General features: G+C 34.6%; 1 protein-coding gene across 5 annotated transcripts in view; it reads left to right on the top strand.

Moving 5' to 3' along the window:
• IPO11 (importin 11) overlaps positions 1 to 19820 on the top strand; it is a 98759-nt gene that overhangs the window by 23595 nt on the left and 55344 nt on the right. For all 5 annotated transcript variants that reach the window (XM_040580152.1, XM_040580150.1, XM_040580151.1 and 2 more), the window contains exons 7-18: positions 215 to 287; positions 3603 to 3806; positions 8862 to 8994; positions 9925 to 9983; positions 10651 to 10699; positions 12379 to 12449; positions 13759 to 13951; positions 15386 to 15538; positions 15801 to 15844; positions 16996 to 17086; positions 18533 to 18580; positions 19405 to 19510. In XM_040580152.1, coding sequence (XP_040436086.1) covers positions 215 to 287; positions 3603 to 3806; positions 8862 to 8994; positions 9925 to 9983; positions 10651 to 10699; positions 12379 to 12449; positions 13759 to 13951; positions 15386 to 15538; positions 15801 to 15844; positions 16996 to 17086; positions 18533 to 18580; positions 19405 to 19510 — 1224 coding nt within the window. The remainder of the gene's footprint in view (positions 1 to 214; positions 288 to 3602; positions 3807 to 8861; positions 8995 to 9924; positions 9984 to 10650; positions 10700 to 12378; positions 12450 to 13758; positions 13952 to 15385; positions 15539 to 15800; positions 15845 to 16995; positions 17087 to 18532; positions 18581 to 19404; positions 19511 to 19820) is intronic.

Genomic DNA, 19820 nt, shown 5'->3' with positions numbered 1-19820 from the left:
AAGGATATTCTTTCGATAGTGTATCAAACTGAAATACATGAGTTTCAAGAAAATGGTGTATAAAAATAATTTTCATCCCGTCAAACGCAGATGCATTAATGGAAATGATCATTCAACTTTTGTGACTAGTAATAGTGAGAAAATAATTCTAAATATTACTTAATATTTTTTGTATTGAGAGTCAAATAATATTTTAATAAATATATCCTGACAGCGCTCTTTCTGAAGAAGAAAAAACTACATTGCGTGCTGGACTTATCAGCAACTTCAATGAGCCAGTGAATCAGGTTAGTGTTGAACGATTATTACTCTCCCAGCAAATACTTGTATTGGTATATAATTGGGTTTCCTTCTTTACAAAATGTTTAATAATAATAGTAAAGCTGACAAGTTGCAATTTATGTGTTGCCTTTCAGACAGATCTTTGTGTTGAAGTGAGATCTTTTTCCAAAGGTCATAATTCATAGAATCATTTAGGTTGGAAATAACGTTTTGTCTCTTGGGTTTTTTTTCAGTGGCAGTTGATGTTGTCCCTTGCTGTTTATGCAAACATTTGGTGAAATGGTTCAGGGAACTCATGTAGCTCAAAAATAACCTTTCCCTGAGTGATTTTTCTTTTTTCAGCTGTATCTGTTATCTGATCTGACTCCCAGTATAGCCATACAAGGAAGTGTGGTGGTGGTGTAGCAGGAATAAGCTGTTGAGAATGCTGCTGCATAAACCCACCTAAGCAGTGTTGCTGTCACATGTCTAATTACAGCATTAATTAATTTAAATAGGCATAATAAAGCTTCAGTGTGATAGTGTCTTGTCTTACATAAAGTGACTAATTATAAGCTACTATTTTGATTAGCGTAAGGTTTTATTGTTAAATTGAGTATAGAGCTAATGTTAGGGCCTCAGAATATCCATAAGCTAGATGAGTCAGTCTTCCTTCTGCTAACTTTTTCTTGCTCGTGTGAGTATGAGGTTCTGCAAGGAAGTATTTGCTAATATTTTAAGCTAGGATCTTAAATACTTTTTTTGAAGAAAATACAGTAATGATTTGCATGACGTAAAACTTAAAAAGAAAAAGTATAGCAAACAAGCTTCTGTTCTGCAGACAGTTCTGTTTCAACTTTTCAGGATTCCTCAGTTGGTTTAATGTTATTTGTAGGATTAGAGCAATGTATCAAAATTAGGGCAATTTAATGTTTGTAGAAGACCTTTGTGCAATTACAATTTTGACTAGAATTTAAAGTTTTTATTTTAAATGCAGGTTTTTTTATTGCAGGTATACATAGGAAATATCTTTAAATTTGTAGTCCACGTATAGTTTCAGCGTAAAAAAGTATGACCAATATTAACTTGTGTCTTTATTTTCAAAATAACTATGAAGTATGTCATGTTGCACCATAAAATGTGTGTCATTTATGCTACTACTAGGTAGTATAAAGTTTATCAAATATTTAATTTTGAAGTGGTTGCATGGTATTTATGTTTCTGAAAACCTAATGTTAACTGCATTGTATGTAAAACAATTCAAACTTTTTATCAATAATTTTTCCATATCTCCATTAGTCTTTAACCAGTTTGCCTGCTAAGGCAATAGTATGGCATGTTTTATAGTTATAAATTTTACTGCTAATGAACAGTTCTGCAGTTTTGAGATTATAGTTACCGGCTGAGATTGGAACATTTTAACTTTCATTTTAAAGACTAGCAGATTCATGTATTGGTTTGTGTGTCTTTATGATATTTTTGGGATGTAGTCTTTTAGGATATAGAGGACTTTGATTTGTTTTTATGCTAGCAGCCTGCTCCTAAATAATTGTTCAAACAATTGTTGTGATACTGAAGGATGTTTACAGAATCCATCTCCTCTTCTTGGTCCCTTGTTCCCCAATCTGTATATTACATATATTGAGGTTTCCTTTCAGAGGCACCTTTCATTTAGTCCCCAGTCTGCCTGATACGCCTGATATCTTGTGTTCCCAATGAGTGCTCTTTTCTAGTTGCAGATACTTCACAACACAGTTGCTACATGCTTGTGCTTCCTGCATCATCAAAGGCAGAAAAATTATGACCCTTGTGTGTATAAAAAGAAAAAGAAAAAAAGAAAAAACCCAACCCCAAAATATAAGAAATTAGACAGTATTGAGATGTGAAGATACAAACTGACTTCTAGGTGAGAGAGAGAAGAAAACAGAACATGCCATATGTTGGGAGCATCATTTCCATGCCCTCTGAAGATATTTACCATATGGAGGAAAGAGAGGAGCAAAATATTGCTTGAAATGTGTGACAGCAGATTTTTTTTTTTTTTTTTTTTTTTCACTTAAAAAGCCAGTCCTCAAGGAGAAAGTACTCTTGGCATCCCTGGAGAGGTTTCTTCTTGTATCACGTACAGAGAAGAGTTTATTTGTTCCCTCCTGCCAATCGATAGCACTTGATCTGAAAGATATAGGATATAAGATAAAGAGATAAGACTCCCAGCTGTTCCTTGCAAATGTTGGTGTCAGTTGTCTGAAGCAATTCTTCTTGGTAAGCAAGTAGGTAGGAATGAATGTTGTAGGAAGTTTTGTGGGGTGGTCAGACTTCAGATGAAACAGCTAAGGAAGCAGTAAATGGGTATTCCCTCTTATGCCCTTAAGTTGCTTGGATTCTTTTTGATGGCGTAAGGTGGTAACTTCTTCCCTAGGCTGGAAGTGTGGTGGTAATTGTAAGGGTATGTTGAAGGTGAGAGCGTCTGCTTCATTAATCCAATCAGGGAACCTTTTCAATGCGAACAGGGTAAGAACGGGGAAATATGAACATGAAAATATTTGAACTTCAAAAAATGTTTGAAGTGAAGTTATGAGGGACTATACAAAATTTGTTGAGGAATGTTTATGGGAAGGGAGTTGTGGAGCAGCAAAATGGGAAACAGACAGAGAGAGGGTATGAAAAGGGCCAGCGATGTGTAAACTGTGGCTGGTCAGTACCCATGTCTGAACAAACCTGGTGCCTAATCACCACCATCTGTCCTGTCTCCTGAATAAATCCTTTTAAGTATCTTCCTGTGTAAGCTCAGTCTGTGTGCGTGCTGCAAGGACTAGGTGCCAGCTGCTGGCAAGACTGGCATCAGTGCGGTTTGGTGCCAGCAACCAAAGTCAGATGGTGGGGGTGATATACGTCTGTCTAAAAGCTAAAACTCAGATATAGCAGAAATAAGGGTAATGTGTGTTCAGCAATCTAGTTTGTTTGTAGAAAGTGATGGAAAACACTGCAAAGTAGAAAGTGGTTTCCAAATGTCTAATTTACATGATTTCTAGAAAAAAATGCATTTAGTGGTCTTTATGTAAAATTTAAACAAAGTAGCCACCTTATGGCTATTTTATGTAAATATTTACAGCATTTTATGTAGATATTTACTATAAACATGAAATAGACCTATTTTTTTCTCCATACTTACTTGCATTCAGCTAATTTAAAAATAGTTTGAGAAAAAAACATACAAAAATCTAGCAATCTGTGCTAGGGTATTTTTGTTTCAGGTTTTATTTGGCTGTTAGTTTCTGCATTGTATTTTTCTAAATGAACTTTGACTTTGTGGTATCTGTGTTTTGTTTTCTTTTTTGCAGATAGCAACTCAGATATCTGTACTGATTGCTAAAGTTGCCAGGGTGGACTGCCCAAGGCAATGGCCAGAACTTATACCCACTCTTGTAGAATCTGTGAAGGTTCAGGACGATCTTCAACAGCACAGAGCACTGCTTACCTTTTATCATGTTACAAAGACCCTGGCATCTAAACGGCTTGCTACAGATAGGAAACTTTTCTATGATGTAAGTAACGTGGTGCAGTATTGTAGAGCATGCAAACCACAGACTGCATGCTTGCCGCTTCCTGTAGTTAGCTGGCAGTGCATTAATGGCAGGTTTTAATGTCTGCATTTGAAACAAAGTGCTTTTACCTTGGGTGTACAGTAAGAAATAACTGGAGGTCAGCTTCTAGGTGAAATCTTTTTGAGAATGTTATTATGCTTGCAGCTTGAGTCTTGTTATAATAACCTGTGTTAAGAAGCAGAGCTTCATCTACAGAACAATATCCGTGTATCAGCCTTATGTCATCATGTCATATAGCCAATCTTATTGTATATGAATTTGTAGTGTTTTTGTAAATGTGCTCTGGATTCATAATTCAATATAGTCTTTAAAAAATACTGGGGTTTAGGCTTCCATAGCACAGTATTTTTGGGTTGTAAAAATACTGGGGTTTAGGCTTCCATAGCACAGTATTTTTGGGTTGTATTGTCAGTGGAAATGTGTTTGGATTTTTTTCCAGATCAGCTTCATTCTCCAGGTTAATTAAAAGGCAAGATGTGAATGCAAATGCCAAATCTTGTCTCGTGCAGCCTGCATTCTCCCTTTTAAGAATCCACTGATTAGAACACAGGTTTTTGGCTGTAGGTTGTTGCATCTCAGATCCCATTTGGAGCTAGGCAATGATAGTACAGTTAACTAAATCTATTGAGTTAAACATCTTTTCCAAACATGTTACGTTTGAATGTACAAAATTTTATTTTATTCCTCCATTTTAAAGAAGAGATCATAATGCAGATAATGAAGACTATTTTTGAAGTTTTACCTATTTGTGTAGAAAAAAAATTCTGGCTGTGTAATAGTTAAGGTGAAATGTTAATGGTCAGGAGTCTGAGGCACTGAAGACTGGCTCTTGTAATAGGACAGGATCTGAAACAGTGCTATGTTGCTGTGAGATGTGTATGTAGAGGAACAGTGTTTTCTCTCTGCCATGTGTAGGTACAGATGAATATAATCTCTGCATAGGAAATACTAGTTTATATTATGAAATTTATTAGGCCATTATATATGATCTGGATAATTGAAAAATATAAAGGGTTTGGTAAAATCACAGATACTAATTCCAAAGCAATGAAGAGCAGGTGAGATAATGACTTCTTTTGTAAAACTCTCCTAAATCAAGGTGTTGCTTATACAGCTTGATTATGCAGCTGAAAATACTATTGATGCTCAAGGATACAGCAAAAAAATCAAAATGCAATCCCAAAGCCTCACCTTCATAAAACAGCTAAATACATACTGTCTCAGTGGAGGGACAGAAAGGAATTTATAGGTCCTAAGGTCCAGTATTTGTTGCTAAAGTTGTCATGTCCAGCAGTACCTTTGCTGCATTTCCACCAGCTTACCAGGTTCAAAAAAAGCTCAGTTACATTTATATTTCCAAGAAACTTGGTATGTTTTTATGAGCCTTTTTCCTTATGGAAAGGAAAAATACCATTTTTCCAGTGTGTATATTTTTTTTATTCGTAGAGTGAGACAACTTCAGACATGCAAAGAAAAGGCATGTAACATTCTTTGTTTGGATTTACAAGGCAGTATTTGTCAAAAGTAACACTGAAATTTCATTTTAACAAGCATACCCTTTTTAAGCAGCCTTTTTATACTTAAATGTTGGTTTCAAACTTGTGGATACGTTCAGTATCCAAAGTTCCTCTATCATCTAATTTGATGCGAGTGAAAATTTTTGGTGCATCCAGTTTCACTGTGTTGGGAATAAAATATATGTTCACAGTTTTTTGAACTTCAGGTGGGAAAAGGAAACTTTCTGAGTATCTAGCACTATAGGGTTCACATTTCAGGATTTTTGAAATTTAGTATTTTTTTAATGACGGCAAAATTGGACAACTTTGAAGTCTGCTGCTTCTGTGTCCTGGTAAGGGGAATTCACATCTGTTGAGTGGCATGTGACTTTTGGAGAGTCAAAAAAACTTTCTTATGGAAGAAGCCATTTGAAGATGGAAGTTCTAAAAGCGAAGTTCTAAAAACTTAAGTAATACTTCAAACTTTCTTGATACCTTCAGATAAATAGTTACAGTGTCAGCTTTTTTTTTTAGTACAGCTTTGGAAACACATGTTAAATTTTTCAGGTAATATGGTACTTGAAGATTACAAGGTCCTGCTTACACGAGGCATCCCTTGCTGAACTCTGTTACTTGATGTTTAAGGAGAAAAATGTTAGATGACATAACAATTGTGATTCGCTAATTCTAAATGCAGCTTATTTATAACTTCATCTTTCCTGTGAATAGTACAGTTATAACTATGTTAAAAATCCTCAAGGTAGAATTGGTTGCTTTAGTACACATAGGAAAATATACCTGCTTATATTGGTGATACTGCTTATAAACTTCTATTTTCTTCTGAGCCTACTTTTCTGGACTTAGTTTATTCAATGAGGATGATGTCTTTTGGAAGTAAAACCAGTGAGTTTTATTTTTCTATCTAATAAAAATGTTCTGCTGCTTTTAGGAAGAAATTGATTTTATGTCTTAAAACCTGCAGTATTTGGATATGTTCTTTTTTTTTTTAATAGCACATACTGGAGAAGTGATCCCATGAATTTATTGCAAATCCGCAAAAATAAGTTACAGTGTTTTCCTCTCATTCATTTGATATTAAGCTTTGGAGTCTTCCTGTTGCTTCTTGGCTCTGGTTTTGAAAGAATGCTGTTACATTTTTACAGTTTATCTGAAACTTTTCTTTTTCCTGAAACTGTGAAGCTTTGCGCAACTTTCATCTTAAACTAGAAGTGCTTTTCTTTACAGTCCTGCCATAAGGTACAAGAAGGTTTTGGGTACCTCCTCTGCTACTGGATATACAACATTCGGTTTAGTCTCCCCATTGAACTTCGTTGAGGGTTTTTATGATTGTTCACATTTCTTTGCTGCTTTGGAGATTGCTGAATCTTTGAAATATGGTCATAAATAGGAATCCTGAATAGGAATCCTTGTGATCATTGGCAAATTATGAAATCCAGCATTGAACAGGTCTGCCATCTTTGCTTTTACTGTTACTATTCATCATGAACAGTTTTCGTTTATGAAGATAATTCATTTTATTCTTTAGCTTCAGTATCTTTTTACCCCCATGATTTAAAGAACGAAGTCAAAATTTCTTAGTGACTAAGTATCCTTTATTGGCAGCGCTGGATGCACGGGGGATCCTTCCGCCTAATGTGCATGTCTAAAGTAACTAACTATTTTATATTTATACCATAAAACAATGACTATTCAATTAATGCCTATACATAGTCATTACCTAAACCCGCCTACTCTCACTTCGTATGTTAATTAGCTTATCAGTCTTTTCTGCTTGTGCAAATTCTTCCAAGAGCTGTGGGCAGCGGTCCTCGGGATGTGGGCAGTGGTCTTTGGGAGGAAGGCCGTAGGTCTTCCTCAAGGTGTACTTTTCACCTTTTGCCAGAAAATGCTGAGTTGGGTGAGTTACCAGTTTCAACCAGCTCCTTCTATCTGTCTTTCCTCCTTGGGTGTGTTTTAGCATAGGATGCCGACAGATAACAGGATGTCAACAGCCTCACAAGATGTTGGCTGGGGATGTCATGTATCTTATATTCATTACATTTTAACTACAAAATTCATTCTATCCTAGAGTGAGTTCCTACAGTATCACCCACCAGCACACTTTGCCTGTTTTAGTGACTAGAGGAATTCAAGGTAGCCATGACAAGGTCTTTAGGTCCTGCAGTATAATACAAATTACATATGTATATATATATATTTAAAATTATAATTATAAAATATATATATAATTGCTAGTTGAATGACTTCAAATGTAAAAATGTGGTGGGTCCTCCCTAGTGGATACTGTGTATTTGTCATTCTGTCCCCCCAGTTTTTAATAAAGCAATTGTTTTCAATTTTTTTAGTACTAAGGTACACTGAATGGATGACAAACAAATGGGTTAATCTAGAGTATATTCTACTGTTAGGACTATTATTGCTGCTTTGAACTGTGTTTTGTTTTTCTTTTTAATCTGAGTTGTTACTGCTTACTATTATGGCTAGTATTAGTGTATTTTATTTAAGAGACATACCCCCAATACCCAAAGCCAACCCCCAAAACATGAGTAAGTTGAAACTGTTGATAGTTATTCTGTGATGTGTTTTTGCAACTCCATGAACACATCATTGAATAATTATCAAGAGTTTCTACTGTCTCATCTTTACTCAGTCAAAGGAACTGAATAAACAGGTCATCTGTGGTTTTGATTCCATTGATGTAATGCGTATCAGACTAAGTGCAGTTCTTCCTTAACTGTGAAGCTGTCAAGTGCTACCATAACTGAATGAGAAATTTTTTATCTTCTGTTTATACTTCAGATAACTTTATCAGGTAAGCACTGTTTGGAAACTGCAATGTAAATTAAGTTTGAGATTTTCAATGCTAGCTGATTAGAAACTATTTGTCATTCTGTGTTTTAAGTAAGTTGAAGCAAAATTATTTAATTTTTAAATGATAGTTTGCAGCTATCAACAAAGTAAAGTTAGTTTCACTGTAGGCATTGTGCCATACCATTTTTATTAGAGATAGTCATGTAACTGCTGTGTCCCAGGGTAAGTAAGCTGAATTAGGTATTAACTGTGCTGTAAGACAGTTTTAAGTCTTGTGGGAGAGGAGGTGATGAGGAGGGCTGACAGGTTTTTTTTTTGAAGCCTCATGCTGTTTTGTAGACCTGTGGCTGTATTTAACGAAAATCAAGGAGACCTACATAGTTACTTTAAAGTAGTAGAGTCAAAGACCAAGTAGTCAAGGAAGGAGGTGAATCTATCATAACAACTTCAAATTAAGACAAGATATTTTTCTGGAAAACCTCTTTGGATCAGTACAACAACAGTCCAACGAAGAAGCAAGTGAAATACGGTGACCCATGATATAGAAGAAGATGGATTAAATAATTTCACAGTCTAAAATAGCCTTTAAAATTAAGGAATTTATTACGCCGTAGCCAAAGTCAGGAAATCAAATATTATTTATTGTTGGTCTTTCTTCCTTTTGCAGCTTGCATCAGGTATTTATGGCTTTGCATGTTCCTTGTGGAATCATCATACTGATACGTTCCTACAGCACATCTGTGCAGGTGATGAAGCTGGAGCCAGAAATTCACTAGAAAGAACCTTGTTGTCATTGAAAGGTAATAATATAGAATGATGTTAAATACAATGAATCAAGTTTTTTCCCAGTGGATGAGTAAGATTTCTTTAGTAAAGAGTATGGATTCCCTAATAGAGCTGTGCCCATTGAGAAAACCAGTAATTTAGGTTTATTTTAGCTGTACCTTTAACAGGGCAGAAGGAGGATTGTTTACACAGAAGAGGGAGAAGGTGCTCTTGTTTTTCGGTATGCACGATTCTGATGTTGTAAGAAGCCATAGTCTAGGAGGTGGGAAAGTGGAGGACCTAACGGGATGCTGTTTGATGTATGTGGTAATTTAGGCTTGCATCTGTCTGTCTTTTAGGCACTTAGCTGAAGAAGCTGAGCTATGAATTCTGATGTGTTCAGTTCATCTTACATTCGGTGAAGAGGTAGCTTTAGCTTTTAGGTTGGTGCTCAAGTACTTATCAATGGGATGAATAAATATCCTTACTATACTTTGTGGCTTTGAATAACCGAGATGTTTGTTTGCAGTGCTTGCAAAGTAGATGATACCTGCCTTGAGTTGTTTCAGAAGGTGCAGAATGCGCCTTACGTGGCCTACTGGCAGTGGCGAACCTGAGAAAATTAATAAGATGGCTTATGGGCCCAAGTTGACTGTACTGGGCACTTTTCCTGCTGCAGAACCTTTCAGAGGTTGAATACTTACAGCTTTTGCAGAATTCTTGATTCAGTAATTCTTGGAGTTCTCTTCATTATTTTATACATAAAGTACTGAACTTTAAAGTAATTTCAACAAGATCAGATTCATGGTAGGTATGGCTGAGGCATCGAAAAGCCAAAAATTAAATGTATTTTTAAATATGGAGAATTGTAAGAAAGACACAGTAGCTCTAATTGTAGTCATGTTATGAAACCTATTGGAACAAGGGTTGATATAATACTAACACAAATAGCTTTTTCTTTTTAGTGCTTCGTAAACTGACAGTCCATGGGTTTGTAGAGCCTCATTGCAATGTAGAAGTGATGGTAAGTGACATATATCTGTTTCTAGTTCTAGATTAGAAATCTTTTGTGATGATTTCAGGTGTAAGAGGTATGTTGAAAAATTGTTGAAAGGCACACATTTGTGTTATGTAAAGGGAAGATAAGCAACACAGTCTTAAGTTTTCCTGCCATCACTTAAGAACTGTCAGATCTTAGATACATCCTAAACTGTGACACAAAAGATGTGATGTTTAAAAAAGGAAAAGGTACCCCTTCTGATTTATGTGTCCATGATAGTGACACCCCTGTTGCCTACTGGGAGATGTCATATGTACTCTCCCCCATCATTTGAAAAGGATGTTTTAATTTAAAGACAGATGTAATGGCATGTTTTTCCTATCAAATTGCATTGATAGAATTAATCTGAGGTGAAATCTTGAGATGAAAGCTATGTTATGCTAGAAAAATGCTGTGCTGTTTGTGTGGTACTAATAAGGTCAGTTTGGATCACCTATGCAGTGTGCTAGGTAGCTAATTGTTTCATGAGGAAATTGTTTGTACAAGACAATCAACTAGTTCAGTTAAAAGTGATAAGGTGATTGAGCTTGTAACGCATCTGAACTGACTTCAGTTGAACTCAGCTTTCTTCTCATAGTACAGTGCTAAATAAGCTTCATTTTTAAAAGAACATATACTTTTGTATTTTTAGGGTTTTCTACATGCAGTGTTTGAACGCCTAAAACAGTTTCTGGAGTGTAGTAAGTATCTGTATATTTTTCCTTGTATTGGTTGTTAAATATTAGAAGCTGGGTGAAAACATAATGCAGTTTAGTGCATCATCGATAATCATTTAGGTGCAAAGTATTTTTTATATGCACACAGCTGTTACTTTAAATGCTGCTGAATCAGTCAGAAAAGGCTTCAGTAAAAATCTTTTATATGAACAAACTAGAATTCCACCAAAATTATACTTGGTGTGTTAATGGCAGTGAAAAAAAATATGAAAGATAAGCCATGGATTGACAGAGTATCCTTATGAAAATATGTATATGCTACTAAAACCCGGGTTATGTTGAACTTTCTTCTTTCGGAATTTTATGTTTTTTCTTCTTTCTGGAGTTTGCTGTATGTTTCGGCGTGTATCAAATGGGAAATAAAGGCCGCATTCAGCTGTATGTGCTTTATAACTGGAAGAGTAATAGTCTGAGACAGGCAACCACATGTTTACACAGTCAACAGAAATGTGAGCATAATTGGCAGGTGTTAGTGCTTTTGCAGGGAAGTTACCTGAAGCAAGCAAAAAGCAGATGTTTGTCACTGTAGCTTCTGAACTCACTCTTTTTGTGCTTTTACACTTGTGGTAGACCTGGTGCAAACCGTTCATTCATTTGAAGTCTGTCAGGTTCAACAAGCCTGTCAGTTCAATCCTAAAGCCTTAAGGATTCAACAATTTTTCTGAGAACGTGTCTAAACTAAGTAGAAAGAATATTTTTTATATTAGTGAAGGTTACTGACTCAGGAGTCTGTACTTAGATGAGAGGGGCTGATCTGGGCTCTGAGCCGCATTTCTAGTAAAGGTAGAAACTACCACTGTGTTCAATGTTTGAATAAACAACATGGTTTATTTACAAAGATATCTAAAATTTAAACAATATTTAAACAAAAATCTATCGCTGTTCTAAATTGCAGACTTCTTTGCATGCAACTCTTTGCCCCTTCTACTATACTACAGTCGTGCTCTTTCTGGCCCTTTGATTTTTGGCAAGATAGCTGCCTAGCTTTAGTAGGCTGAATTGGAGGCCATCCCATCCTGAAGCTTGGTGGTTATCATAGTCTCCTAGAACATGAGGACTCCAGGGTTTGAATGTCCTAAGATAAAAACTGAGCTGAACCTGCCTGTTTACACTTCCCTAATTAATAAACTGGTTTGCAAAAGCAGTCATAAATACATTACAAGCTTAGTGTTTACGTTTATTATTACATGGTTTTTACCTCTTTGCCTTCATTATTTTACGATGGAGTTTCTAGGAAAGCATGTAGTATTATGTAGTAAGGATATACCATAGTTCTAATAAAAGGGCATTTTTATTTTTTCAGTGCTTTTTTGCTTGTCTATGCTAGCATTTGCCTGCATTGGTTTAACTGTCTTTTATCATTGAGTTGTCTGTAATGATGTCCTGATTGTTTTATTCTGATCAGTCACAGTGAATTTCACTGAAAACGAGAAAATTGTTAAAGGTTACTTTTTGTTTTTCCCCAGTACTTATTACCTTGAATTTGTCTTTGAATGTATTCTGCCATAGAACTTTTTTCTAGCTGCCGTAATCCCTGAACTACAGATAAAACAACTTGTTCTCCATTGTTAATTTTTTAAAACGTAGCTATCCAGAACGAAAAGTCTGAAAAAATGAGAGTTGTTAAATATCTGATTTACCAGGTAGAAATATAAGAGCAGACAACGTATGCAGAGATCGTCTAGAAAAGACTATAATTCTATTTACTAAAGTGGTAAGTAAATTCTCTGTTCAGTTACTGAATAGTTTATTGTTCTGGAGGAGCCACCCCTATTCAGATACGTATGTGCCTTAAAGCCAATAGTTTTCAGATCTTTTAAAGAAATGCAACTTAAAACATCTTTGTTGTAAAATACATTTTTGAAAGTATTTCAAGGGTGTCTCTTTACTGGTGCTGACATAAGTTATGTTTCCTTAGCTCAAACAAAATTAAATGCATTCCATAAGTAAATTATTTAGCTAGGATTTTGCTCAAAAAAGAATTCTGGAAGTTAGGCTAAAATGTTGGTATTTTATCTTTTGTTGTTAGTTTGTTAGATTGCTGTTTCTAAGGCCCTGTTAGTTCTATTAAATAACTGGCCAATTTCAGTTTATCGAAAGAAAATTAACGAAGACTGTCCTAACCTTTGTGACTTTTGTATTACATAATATATATTTGGAGTTGTCAGCCAATTTTGTGCAACCATTAATTACATACATTATCAGAAGGTAATTTTAGCATTGTCACTTGCTCTGTTTTTAAAAGATGTCAAACTTAAAGAATTCCCATTGTTTTCAGATTCTATTCTGGGGCCATGGATCTTATTTAAGTATTCAGCATAATTATCAGAAGTGGGAGGCATCTGTTGGCTTCACAAAAATCGAACAGAAGGCGCTCTGGCCCAACATTTTTGTCTTTGTCATAGTACTTCTTACTGTGAACTAATAAGCAAAGTATGTGAGGCATGTGTATCTTTTTTCGTAAAAGTGTAGGGAAGTGCATAATCTACCACCTGTAGAAATTCAGCGGCAAACATTTAGGCTTAGGCATTTTTGCAGCAGTAGAGGAGATAAAAGGAACTGACCAGTGCGTTCCAGACAGCTAGCTGGGAAAGAAGTTGAAGAAGCAAGTGCTTGTACTGCAGTGGAGGGGGAGAAAAAATAATAAAAAAGTTATTTCCCTCATGCCTCTTTCAGTTAAAATAATTCTAATAGGGATGAGTTGTCTGCTAAAATATTCAGGGTTTTAAGTGTGGCTGGTATGTTTTATATACTGTGTTGCTAGGAGGCTGATCTAGTTGAAAATGCATATTGTTCCTTAATCTTAAAAAAGGGTAATTTTTAACATGAATCAAGAGTTGCACGGCAAAATAATGCTTTATTACCATTAATACTGATCTCTTCCTAAATTCCTGTCTGTTCAATTTTCTTTTCTGTAATCGTGTATAAATTATCACTTAGTTTTGATAACTAGTTTATAATAAGAGTTGTATGAAAAGTGATTTGATTTCTTTCTCTTGCTGTTCTACTTCCTTAATTTTTAGCTTTTGGACTTCCTGGATCAACATCCTTTTTCATTCACACCTTTGATTCAGAGGTCACTGGAGTTTGCTGTAAGCTATGCTTTCACAGAGGCTGGCGAAGGAATTGTATTTGAGCAATTTATTGTACAGTGCATGAATCTTATTAAGATGATTGTAAAAAATTATGCATACAAGCCATCCAAAAATATTGAAGGTATTGCTGCTATTTACTAAAAACATTTTTATATTTTGAGAAACATTTTGCTAGTTGTTCCCAACAGTAAAGCTCCTTTAAGACATTCTTTTGAAGCATTGAATGTTTGAATAGTTAGCAATGTAAGCTTTTCTCTATATAGATAATTCTTATTTTGATGTTTAAAATATTTATATATATATATATGTTGACTTGCTAAAGTAATTTTTAGTACACAAGGAGAGTGATGATCTTTGATTTTAAAAAGTGTTGAGGTATGGAATTCGGTTTATTTTCATCAGCTGGTTTGATGCATCTTTCCATTGAGGAATGTTTGATAAAATGGGTTATTTGGTGTGATTAACTAATACTAGTACTCTGAAATACAGAAACACAGTAAATTTGATGTGGAATCGTATATAAAGGAAATTATATGTTCTGCTTAGTAGGACTGTGTTTCATTCTGAATAATTCATACACTGTTGTATGTATGGATGTGTAATGAAAAATGGAAGTGAACTATATTAAAAACCCAAAACAACAAACTGACCTTCCACATTGGTTTACCATTTGGCAATGACTAGATTACAATTAGCATTCTCTTTCTATACTTGGGGGAATAGAAGTTTTGTGAACATACTGATATGTTTCAGAAAGATGACACAAACCCAGCATTTAAAAGTTCTTCAAAGTACTGATATATTTCAGTGTTATTCCTTAATTTTATAATATATTAGATTGTCCTAAATCCACTGATTATTAACAGAAATTTATATGTGCAAAAGTTTGTAATTGTGTCTGAGTTTTTGAAATAGAAATGTGGTCACTTGAGACGAGAAGAATATAGCACATTCTGATAAAAGCTATAGCCCTTGACTCATTGAGAATGAGTTGATTAAAAAAATTAGAAAATTTTTCTTAATTTCTGCCTGACATACAGTGTTCCTGTTGGTTCTATAGTATACAGTACTTAGTTATATTGCTGCTTTATTTAACCAATATTAACTCTTAAAAAAAACCCATTTTATTTTTAAGATTGGATTTGGATAAACTTTATGAATAAGTATAAATAAATCTTCCTTTGCATTCTGTCTGTTTTTAAATTCAGTAATGCTAAATAAAAAAAACAAAACACCAAAAGCAGCAGGGTAAGTTTTTTCATCTACATATTAGCTGAAGAATGTTATAAATACTTTGTGAAGCCATCACAACCCTTCAGTCTAATTGTGCTGTTAGAGAACTCTCTTAAAAGTAAATGAATTTTGGGTTTTAAGTTGCTTTGAAAAGGTACCACTTGAAAGTCTGTTATGAAAGTTTGCCATGAAAATATATATTTTCTTTCTCTTTTCCTCTGAGGATAAGAACTTCTGTTGATTTCTTTCTAATTTTATTAGATTACTGTTTGATCATTAAGCTGCTTAGTTGTAATTTGGAATTTTCTGTGTCTTATTTCAGATAGCAGTCCTGAAACTCTTGAAGCGCATAAGATAAAGACAGCATTTTTCACATACCCCACACTAATGGAAATATGTAGGAGACTAGTCACTCACTATTTTCTGCTGACAAATGAAGAATTAACCATGTGGGAGGAAGACCCAGAAGGCTTCAGTAAGAAACGTTGTATAGTTGGTTGCAGTTTATTTAGATACTGGTGTAAAAGTTTCATATCCAGGTTGGCTCTGCAAGTTCGTTACTGCCTTATTGGCCGTTTTATTTTCTGCAGTCTTGTTACATGTACAGATACTGCCTCTAGAGATTGTTTTTGTTAACAACAGATTTCTCAGTGGTCTGTGATAGCCACATATCTAAATATGAAACGATTTGAACCATAGTGAAATAATACTTTTTCTCTTTCTTTGTGAAATAATAGCTGTAGAAGAGACAGGAGGAGATTCTTGGAAGTACAGTCTCAGGGTAAGTGTTTCAATTTGAAAACCATTCAGCATTTCTGCATGCATGTCTTGGTAGCCTTGTAACCAAGAGAAAAGATATTTCGTAGAAAGGTAAGCTTATGCTTTTCAAAAAAATACTTAGTTAAAGAATTCATTATAGAATATTTATTTTTTAGATTTTAAAATAAAGAAATATTATTCAAAAAAATACTTAGTTCAAAAAATACTTAGTTAAAGAAATTTAACTAGAATTAGTGTAAATTAACTTTGTTCCTTTATAATGTTCAAACATGCTGAAATACATTGGAATTTTGGGAGGGAGAGAAAAGGAATTTTGTCAGGTGTTTGTACTGTGTAGTATCTGACTGTGATTAAGCCCAGTAGAAGTTGTCTCTTCTTCAAACTGGCAACTTACTACCACTTAGGACTTCATTAGTAGGCATGATGAATGAAGAAAGTTTTAGATGCAGCAACAGGCTTCCCAGGGATGTGAAATCGCCACCCCTGAAGTGTTCAAAAAAAAGCATAGATGCGGTCCTTAGGGACATGGTTTACTGTTGGGACTTGGCAGTCCTGGATTAATGTTTGGACTTGATGATCTTAAAGGTCTCTTCCAAACTAAATGATTCTATGATTCTCTATTAACGTTTTAGTTCAGATCAAAAGTATGCTGTTGTAGTGAATCTTCCAGCTATCACTGCTGTGGTTTCCTTTGGAGGGAGAGCTCAAGGTTTGTTTTCTGGGTTACTTTCATTTTAAAACTAAAAAAAAAAAACCCACCCTGTGCATCTAGTGTGTTCCAGGTACAAATGGGTGTTCAGTCCATATGACTCAGCTATTACATAATCCAGAAAGAAACTATGACATACAGCGTAGTCACTGGCTTCTCAGCACCAGCTATTTCTCTCCACAAAGCTGTTTTTCTTCTGTGGCAGAGCTGGCTGATATAGATACAGTCATCAGAGTCTTGCTAGTGTTAGGCATACTGTATACTAGGAAGGGTGGTATTTCATATAATACGGGTGGTATTTCATATAATACTAATTTTGCTACAGGGTATTGCGTTTTAAATGGTGACATTTTGTGTGAGATATTCAGCACTTGATTTTAGCATAGTGTATTTTAATTGCCTTTATTCTGATAGATTCTAAAAGAGATCTTGTAATTTTTCAGCCGTGCACCGAAGTTCTTTTTATTGATATCTTCCATGAATACAATCAGACGCTTACCCCTGTGCTTTTAGAAATGGTTCAGAGTCTACAAGGTAAGTATTTTAAAAAATAAAGGAACTGTAAAGCGTAGAATTCTTTATATTTGCTTTTGTCAACTGTTAAACAATTCTACTTTATGATATCTAGCTTTACATAGTACATTCACTGTGTATTTTTGGAAGAACATGTTAGTATTTCAAAATCAGTTCTAAACCTACCACAAGGAAAATGTAGTGTGTATATAGGAGGAGGGAATCCTAAGGATTCTTTACTTTTTGTCACAACTATTGTAGATGACTGACAAAGATTGGGGCATTTCTACTGTCATGAGGTTTCAGGCCTTCTTGAGAACGTTCAACAAGCTTAATAAGGTCTGTAGGTTGTTTTGCTGGAAACTTCGTGTTCAAATGTTGCAAGACGGTAAATGGTAGTTCTGCCATGTCTCTGCAAAGATCCTGGGGAACAAAAACCCTTAAAAGAAAGAAAAAGTTCAAGTTAACCTGTCATTTTGGAGAGTCTAGAGGACTTTCTGAATCTGAAGAATTTGCTTTAAAACTTTGACGTTTTCCTGCATGAAGATTGAAGTTTTTATAGACTGAGATATTATTCAAGTTTTCTTTCTGTTCTCTTCTATGATTGTTTGCCCTCAAACTAAGTTTTATAGTGGCCATGAAAGGTAATGAGCATGGTAGCTCCCACTTAATTTTCCCTGTCATTTCAGTTTAGGTTGCTTCCCCAGGTTGTATCTGACCTGACTTCAGTATTTTGTATTTGAACTTACCAGAATGGATCTGTATGTTCTATTAAATTGAAATAATAGTAATTTTCTGAGGGTGGCTTCTGACTTCACAGAATTTTTTCATAAAATATTTTATGTACATAAGTTTCAAGATGGCTTGCTGTGCTGTGATACAGGAAATGGTAAAATGTTCCTTACAGCAGGATGACAGTTTTTCATTCTTTTCCAAGAATTATGGAAGTTAATACTTCCATGCTGAAAGACACACATACTTTTTTTTTTTCTTTTTGCCCCTAGTAGCCTTTTTTGTGAGAGTTGCTGTTGAATTAATAGATGATATTAAGAATTCATTAATTCTTAGTATTTTGGGAAATCTTTGCTGTAAGCACACATGCACACGTAAGTAAAGTATATAGGGACTATGTCTAGGACTCTGTTGGAAATAGTTCCACGTCATTGACAGTCCAGCAATTTGCAGGTTTTGAGTCTGTTAATTTAAATTAAATGCCTCTGACTTACTTGCATGTTGCTGTTAAAAATGTTCGGTTCTGAAGTCAATCAAAAGTAGGGTATGAAAGCAGAGATTTGATGTTAGTATATTCACTGAAGAAAATACTGAAACTGAAATAGGTGAATTTGTGAATGAAACAAGAACAGTTAAGCAGTCTTGATTCACAGCATATTTATTTGAAGTGTATAAGTGCGAAGTTGCTTGCATTTTTAGTTACGCTTTTTTCTTTATTTTAACTTTATCTTTTAGGATCTACCAACATGGAAGATACCAATGCTGTACTGATTAAGGATGCTGGTAAATTATGTTTGCTTTACTTTGAAGTAACAGAGCCGCTTTTGTGTATGTGGTCAACTAAAGATTTTGTGAAGAATTTACAAGATTTTTTTTTTAAGACATTTGGAAAGTAGGACCTAAATCCTATTTCTCTTTTCACTTGATGTCAGTCTTCACTTTTCAAAATGCTTATGTAAAAATATGGTGCTTTTTTCAGCTTTTTTTGTGAAACAAGCCCTTAGACAATCCCTTTTACTGTCCTATTCTCTCTGCAAATAAATGAGCTACAGTGCTTCCATGGAGATACTCCGTCCATTTTACAAGTAAGGAGATTTTATGCCAAAAGAAAAGAATCGTTTAAGACCTCTGATGGAACCATTTTTGATGTTAGAATAAGATCTTAATTGCTCTTATGGCTGTTAACTACTTTCAGGAGTCTGAATTGCCTTGTGTAATACTGTTCTTTTACTAAAATGTCCTTCAGAGTTCCCTTCACCATTGTAAAGGTGTTTCTGTAAACAATTATGTTTATAAGGCACACTTTAGTTTACAGTTTTTCGTTATAACTGTTGCAATATTTTTTTAAACAACCCAAAATGCATTCCATATAAAGAAATGGCAGGTTACTTAGCTACCAAGATTTTACATGTAGTTTTCCTATAATTTTTGTACAATCGCATAGACATGTAATATCTTTCTTCAGAAAGATGTGCTTTAGTTTTGTTTTTTTATTACATTCAGGTTATCAAAAATGTTTTTTGAAACTTAAATCAGTCCAATTATTTAGTATTACAAATTAAATGTTGCACATTAAATTAAAAAAGCATAACTTTTTTTCTCCCCAGTGTATAATGCTGTTGGACTGGCTGCTTATGAACTATTTGATAGCGTGGATTTTGATCAGTGGTTTAAAAATCAACTGTTAGCAGAACTACAGGTTTCTCATAACAGGTAAACACCTTGGATTGTTATGCCTTCATCATTTAAATACGAAGTGTTGAAACAAATCTGGTAATGTATAATGTCATAATTGCAAGGCTTGAAAAATACTCAGTATTTAAACATATCTACTAAGTGAGCAGAGGTATGACATAGATAACTGATAGTCACAGAAGTGACAGTGTTCCTGACAGTTTCTGTTTGTTTAAATTGCTGTGTAGCAGATACTTCAAGAGTTCTGTAGAAATATTATGGCTGTCCTTTTGGATATATTTGAGTTTGACTAAACTTTCTCAGGACAACCACCTTTGCTCATTTAAAG

This window comes from Falco naumanni, chromosome Z (assembly GCF_017639655.2).
Source record: "Falco naumanni isolate bFalNau1 chromosome Z, bFalNau1.pat, whole genome shotgun sequence".
In the NCBI taxonomy this organism is placed as follows: Eukaryota; Metazoa; Chordata; class Aves; order Falconiformes; family Falconidae; genus Falco; species Falco naumanni.
The sequence above is the reverse complement of the archived record's forward strand: the minus strand, read 5'-3'. Positions and strand labels throughout refer to the sequence as shown.